The 7,390-nt window shown below is 43.7% G+C and overlaps 1 protein-coding gene across 1 annotated transcript; it reads right to left on the bottom strand.

The window, feature by feature from the left end:
* Positions 1-18: 18 nt before the first annotated feature.
* mmp19 (matrix metallopeptidase 19) lies at positions 19-5,027 on the bottom strand. Its single transcript, XM_084542714.1, has 9 exons — positions 4,769-5,027; positions 4,498-4,583; positions 4,237-4,367; positions 3,231-3,440; positions 2,897-3,142; positions 2,144-2,263; positions 1,866-2,030; positions 1,649-1,776; positions 19-831 (listed from the first exon to the last, which is right to left on the bottom strand). Exons 1-9 carry the CDS (start codon positions 4,862-4,864, stop codon positions 601-603), a joined length of 1,413 nt encoding a protein of 470 aa, XP_084398840.1. The 5' UTR covers positions 4,865-5,027; the 3' UTR covers positions 19-600.
* Positions 5,028-7,390: the final 2,363 nt, after the last annotated feature.

Raw genomic sequence — 7,390 nt, 5'->3', positions numbered from 1 at the left:
TTTCTTTATTTCGCGACCGTTGAATATCTCTCTATCGTTTTCTCGTGTGATTGTGAAGAAGCAACCCCTTCTGCTTTCTGCAACCAGGAAATTGTCGTCTTTATTTGTCGTGTCTTGTTTAAAAAGTACAAAATCTTACACTTCCACTTGAAATCAAGAGACAAAGCGATGCCTCGTGATTTTCTCACAAACCAGCGTGATGAGTCATGACACAATGGAAGTGTGCAGTTAAGACGTACACAAAGTGCACACTGCCATCATAGTATTACATCTCACTGAAAGCATTACCACATAATCCAACACATGTGCCAAAGAAGAAAAAAAACAAAAAACAGAAGGGGGATAATTTTTCCCGGAGATCATAAGAAAGCTTTTATAATTCTGCAGTCAAGTAAGCCTCACAAATATTAGCCAGCTCTGGAGGATAACTTGGCTGTAGTCCAGTGAAATGAAAATCATACTAGTTCGTCCCTAATGATCATCTAGTACTCGTCACTACTGTTGAGGTCGAGTGGTTGTCAATGCCCCTGGGGAGTGGAACCGGCACCCCCATTCTTGCTTCACACCTCTTGGTAGCTGCTGCCCCCTCTTGGTCGACCCTCAGCACCGCATCCAGCGCTCCTTCTTGCTCAGGGGGTATCCTCTGTCCGCCCTGAGCTGCTCGTTCACCCGCCAGTACTCGTCCCCCTTGAAGAAGAAGATCTTGCCGTTGGTCCAGGTGAAGGCTGCGTCGGGGGGGGACGGCACTCCGCTGAAGAGCGTGCTGAGCGGTTTGGGGTAGAAAGTCAAGTCGTTGTACTTCAGCTCGTCCCACTGCCAGTGCTCTGAACCCTGGGAAGAGATTGCAATAAAAACTGGTGTCTGTGAAGGTTCTCAGCCATCCAGATCATGGATCACCTAGACTCGACCCAAGTGGGTCATTAGACTACCTTTCATTGGGTATATAGTCGTTAAAGGGGAACAACTGTTTTTTACAACCTGGACCTTATTTCTGGCATAAAATACGGTCGTTTACTCACCCATATAACTTTTGTGTAATTTGTATTCCTTCGGGAGATATTTGGATTTGCGTATATCCATATAGTGGGAGTGACTGGGGCACCGAAACGCAGCCTCTAAATAACGCATTTTCTCCCGGAAAACTCGTTCATTTCACCAATATTTTGTTATAGTACGCTAGTGCTATTCCCCGTTGAGTCCGGAGTTACCTGTTATCATCATCATGATGTCTTCTGACCTGGATGACGTCGTCTCTAAGCGCTGCCTTATTTAGAGGCTGCGTTTCGGTGCCCCAGTCACTCCCACTATATGGATATACGCTGATCTAAATATCTCCCGAAGGACTACACATGACACAAAAGTTATATGGGTGAGTAAACAACTGTATTTTATGCCAGAAATAAGTTCCAGGTTATAAAAAAACACTAGTTCCCCTTTAACAGAGCCTAATCCGTCGAGTTTCAGGTGGACAACACCCATAGATGTTCCTAAGAAAAACCCAAACTCCCCACTACTCATTTACAACTGAAGAAGCCACATGGATGATGGTGAAACATCTTCATTAGATAGTCTAATCGACCTTTGTTCCAAATCGCTGATGCTTTCTCCAAGAGGACTGACAAATTTATGTTATTCTGCTCACAAATACCTTAATGAACACCAGTTTATTGTTCTTCTCCAGGTACAAGGCCGCGTCGATGTTAGGGGGGATCCGTTTCACCGTTTTGGGGTAGCCGTAGTCCAGCATGAACCTGGTGTACCTCCACACATCACTGCCTGCCACCACAAAGAGGACATTTACACTCGGCTGCAGAACAAGAAATCAGCTTAACGGGACAAAAACAACAACAGCAGCAGCAGCATACCTTTAAAGAAGTACGTCCTGTTGGTTCTTTGGGAGTGCACGGCGGCGTCCAGGTTTCCAGGGAGCTCACTCCACAGTCTGTTAATTTTTATCGGTGTGTTGTGTCCCAGATCAGAGATGGTCCAGACGTAATCCCCACTAAAAGCAAAGGTTTTTCTCCACGGACCTGATCAAACAAACGGGATTTAATATGAAAAGGTTCTTTAAAACTGCTCTTATCGAGTGATAGATAGTTTGCCTGGCCTCTGTTAATTCAGTGCGTTCATGCTCCAACACTACCTAATATAATGGCATCCAGAGACGCAGTGCAGGGATCAGGGACGCTCTCGGTCCCCAGGCTGTTTTCAGAGGGAGTCATACTTTCTGTAGTCGGCTGGAATGTGCTGGTGCTGCGTTTGCCTAAAACAGAAAATAGAAAAGATTTCATTTTGAGCCATTAGACTTTAGATTTAGATTTGAGCAGAGTGTCACTGAGTCGAGACAACTGAAGGTACTGTCAGATGAGGAGCTGTGATCAGAATGGACGATAAGCCAGTTCTGCATCAGACAGCATTATTGGTAGCAGTATACACATGATCAGGCAGAACATTACGACCACCTTCCTAATATTGCGTAGATCTCCCTTGTGCCTCAAAAACAGTTCTGATTCATCAGAGAATGGACATGGGCCTTCTGAGGGTGTCCTGTGGTGTCTGGTAACAGGATGTTGTTAGTGGGGGGGCCTTTGGGTCCTATGGGTTGAGGGGAGGGGCCTCTGTGGATCATCCCACAGATATTTGGTCAGTTTGGGATCTAGTGAATTTGGAGGGAGTGTCATTGCTATGGGGTGGGGGTGCCTGGTCTGGTCTAGGTGGGTGCTACATGTCTAAGTAACATTCACATGAATGAATGCCAGGTCCAAAAGTTTCCCAGCAGAACAATGAATTTTGGTTTTAATGTTATGGCTGATCAGTGTATACTGCAGTATATATTCTGCAGCAATAGTTCCATGTGGAGACCATGCAAAATGTTCTCCGTTCTCACTACACTCACCGTACAGAGCCTGGATGCCATTCACATCATCTGAATCCAGCCTGAAGTTGGCACGGTAACCAGAGTAGACGGGCGCCATCAGAGCGCTCCTGAACTGAGAGTGGCCCAGGCCGAGGGCATGGCCTATTTCATGAGCAGCTACAATACGCAGGTTAGTGCCATAGTATGATCTCTCGGTCCAGAACTCATCCTCGTCAAAGTGGACGATACCAGACTCTGGTGCCTCAGCGTGGGCCAGTACGTGACCTGCAGGCGGTACAAACACACAGCGATGACTGCGAGCTCCAGGAGACAAGCGTCGGCCAGATGATTTCTGTTTCATACAAACACTGACCGCGGCCGTCGAACGGGACGGCACAGCCGTCTTTCTTGTGGAAGGAGATCTTGATGTCCGCTCGGCCGTAGTTGACCTCTCTGAAGGTCAGAGGCGTCACGTCGCTCCAGTACCTGAAGCCAGCCTGGATGGCTTCCCTGACGTCTGACCTCTTCATGTCAGGGGTGTAGTTGTAAATGCGGTAGGTCAGACTCTTTTTCCTCCAACGGCCTGAAACAGAAGAACATTTTTGAAATCTTCATAACGAAACTGAAAAAAGGAGAAAAAAAATCAGTGTTTGCAGCCAAGATAAACTTTTTCAAGAACAGCTGAGAGTCTTCAGGTTAATACTGATGAGTGGAGATGTGCCTGTGTGCACACTTCTGCAGTTATTGTCTATGCAATGCCACTGGAAATCTATGTCATGCATTTAAGAGGAAAAAAAGAAAAAGAAAATCTTCACAACAAAACTGAAAAAATCAGAAAAACAACGTTTGCAATCAAGACAAAAAGCTTTAACAAGAACAGCTTCAGGTGTGTGAAGATGTGCCACACTGATGCCGTTATTTCCTTCAAAGTTTTTTATTTTTCTCTTTTTTCTGCTAAATGCATCACGCTGGTTTCCAGTGGGGTTGCATAGGTTGTATTTTTCAAAATAAAACCACATAAGTTCTCATATGATTCATCACTGTCTGATTAATAAAACTGAGAGGAGTGTGCAGAGATTTTTATGCCCGTCCCGAGCACTGAAACACCCACAATCTAATTTGTCTCACACTGTTAACAATCAGGACCCAGTGATGTAACATTGTTAATATAGTTTTATCCTGTGCTATTAAATAAAGTCAATGAAATTAGTCTGAGCAGTAAAACATAGTGTCAGTCTTGTAAAAATGGACCGTTCTCAAAGCAAAAGGTCAGACTTGAAACTTTTATTGAAGGGCAACAGATGATTTCTGCGTCGAGCTCTGTTTCTAGAGACTGAACTAAATAAACACTGATGCACGGATGAAATTCTGCGACTCACCCATCACTCTGTACTTGTGAAATTTCTTGTTGAAGGAGTCCTCCATACCGCAGCGGGGCTGTCTCATCACATCCAGGGTGGCGTCATCGATTTCTCCAGTAGGTGGCAGATCGTTCACCGACTGGAAGACCCTGAGGAGACAATGGAGGATCACACATCTGCAGACTTGAGGAATGAAATAACACAGCAGCTCTAATATTTCCCTACAGACCCTGGTCTAAAAGTTGCAGTATGTTTTACAAAAGTAAAAATCTTTGTCACCTGAGAGCTTCAATGAGCTCCAGCAGATAATTAGTGTCCTGTGGATCAGCGGGGTCGTTCAGGTAGCCGTACTGCTTCAGATAGGCCTGTACATGTTCAAACAAACAAAGCAATCCTGAATTCAAAAGAACAATTTCAAATGCAAATCTTCTCGCAAACTAGTTAAAAGCCGTTCTTTTATATGTTTAATACATGATCTTACTTTTGAGAAGAACCAAACACGTGAAAGCCTGACTTTTCAGACAGATTACAAAGCCAGCTTTCATCTCACCTTTGCTTCGTTTAACTCGGCCCATTGCACGACTGCACAAAAAGTTCGCCTGAGGCAGAGCACCAGCAGCAGCAGCAGGAGCGCAGAGTAGTCCATGATCGAATCTCCACCAGCAGATTCTGTCCCGGATCCCCTTGACTGATTCTTGAAAAAAAAAAAAGAGTAGAGGCTGGGAAGTGTTGAGCGGAAGAGTCCCTCTGCAGACTCTGTTTGCTCTCTGAGCGTTGCTCCAAGTTTTTAACTCAGCCGCCCCATGAGTCAGACCTGTGGCTTCGATGATCCACCTCTGAAGTATGAGGATTACAAGAGCAGCCAGCTGACCTACATCTATCATGTCTACTGTTAAATAGTACAGCTGTTCAGAGAGGACCCCCCCGTACCTAACACACTTTATAGAGTCAAGCCTGCAGTAGTGAGCTTCAGTTCTGCCTCTTTACAAGCCACTAAAGATAGTGCACTCTCCCTGAAACTACCACCGGAACATCCCTATATTGTTCCTCGAGATCACAGCCAGTTTGTTATTCCCCTGCCGTCCCGTGTCCCGTGTCCCGTGTATCACAGCTCAATTATGGGGTCAAACCACAGGAAGAGCCTCGCCCTCTGTCTCCGCATACGTGTCGTACCCACAACTAAATTAGTCGGGTCAAATGTTTGTGTTTACATCTCTCAAATTGATCCACGGCCCATCTGAGGAGGGACAGGTCGAGCTAACGTGTTTGATTTTTGATTTTTATGGCACCCAAGTGTGTTTCAGTAGCAGAGGAAAGGAGGATCATCTCACACAGCATTGAGTTGTTATTACTATTTTCTAATAATAATGAGTTTATTTTAATCTCTTCTGCTCATAAATACCTCAAACCAAGTTATTTTCATTAGATCAAGAGATGAACAGTGAATGATAAATAGTGTTATTTTTAATACAAATATGTATCACCCAACTCTGGAGCAAACCAAGCTTTTAGATTTACATCCCACTTTAGACTGCTGCTGTTTTTGCAGCAAATAATAAAAAACCCGTATATAAGCTATGATATGCAATTACGTGCTACATGTCCAGCATCAGAGACGTTAGCAATTAGTTGTTAAAATGTAAACAAGTGAACGGATGTTTGGTAATTGGAAATGATTGACCTGAGGGAGAGCTGGGTAGAGATTGCACAAGTGATTTTGGTCTGTGGCAGAAACTCTTTCTCCAAAGGGATGGTCGTGTTGTTACGTCTGCTGGAATTGTTAGTAGCCACAACATGGGGTGATAACACGTTAAAGGCCCTTGATTCGTCAGCTTTTCATGGCGTTTTTCTGCCACCTGGTGGCCAAATATTCACCAATAGAGCTTTAATATAATATAACATAATATAATATAACATAATATAATATAATATAATATAATATAATATAATATAATATAATATAATATAATATATATAAGGGACGGCCGTTAGTGTTTATCTACTTTGAGTAGAAGAAGAAGAAGTTAATCTGCTGACCAATGTCTTTTTGGCTCTTTTACCGACAACATATGTTACGTTACTATTTTCTATCAAGGAAAAGATAATTATGGTTTTTGCATTGCCAGCAAATTAGATTACTTCTGTTTTCCATACATCTGAGCACGGCAGCAGTGTCATATTTGTGTTAAATTTAGATCAATTTGGAGATTAAAGGGGAACTACTGTTTTTTACAACCTGGACCTTATTTCTGGCATAAAATCATTTACTCACCCATATATATATAATTTTAGTCCTTCGGGAGATATTTAGATCAGCGTATATCCATATAGTGGGAGTGACTGGGGCACCAAAACACAGCCTCTAAATAACGCATTGTCTGCCGTGAAACTCGTTAATTTCACCGATATTTTGTTATCGTACGCTAGTGCTATTCCCCGTTGAGTCGGGAGTTACATGTTAACATCATCCGGGGTCTGTAGGTCAATCTACAGACCCCGGATGATGTCTTCTGATCCGGATGATGTCATCTCTGAGCGCCACGCCCCACCCGCGACGGTCGGCTTGTTTACCTGTAATTTGCTTCTGCTATGATTCGTCCACAACCTCAGAATCGGAAAAATATTCAGCCATGTTGCAAAAAACTAGCAGTAGCAAATTACAGGTAAACAAGCCGACCGTCGCGGGTGCGCGTGGAGATGACATCATCCAAGTCAGAAGACATCATCCGGGTTCTGTAGGTCAATCTATAGACCCAGGATGATGATAACAGGTAACTCCCGGCTCAATGGGGAATAGCACTAGCGTATCATAACAAAATATTGTTATATTGTTATAAGATAATGTGTTATTTAGAGGCTGCGTTTCGGTGCCCCAGTCACTCCCACTATATGGATATACGCAGATCTAATTATCTGCTGAAGGACTACAAATTACACCAAAGTTATATGGGTGAGTAAACGATCGTATTTTATACAAGAAATAAGGTCCAGGTTGTAGAAAAACAGTAGTTCCCCTTTAACAGAAAGACAGGCCGTGTACTCAGGCTTTTATGCTTGTAAAATTTCGTATACCGTCGCAAGAGACTCCTGCATGTGGAGCTGGTATGGAACAAGCACCTGGTCTCAAGATGTGAGGGCATAGTTGGCGTCGTAGAGCTGCAGAGGCAACACA

This window comes from Chelon labrosus, assembly GCF_963514085.1.
Source record: "Chelon labrosus genome assembly, chromosome: 4".
In the NCBI taxonomy this organism is placed as follows: Eukaryota; Metazoa; Chordata; class Actinopteri; order Mugiliformes; family Mugilidae; genus Chelon; species Chelon labrosus.
This window is presented reverse-complemented; position numbering and strand designations above follow the sequence as displayed.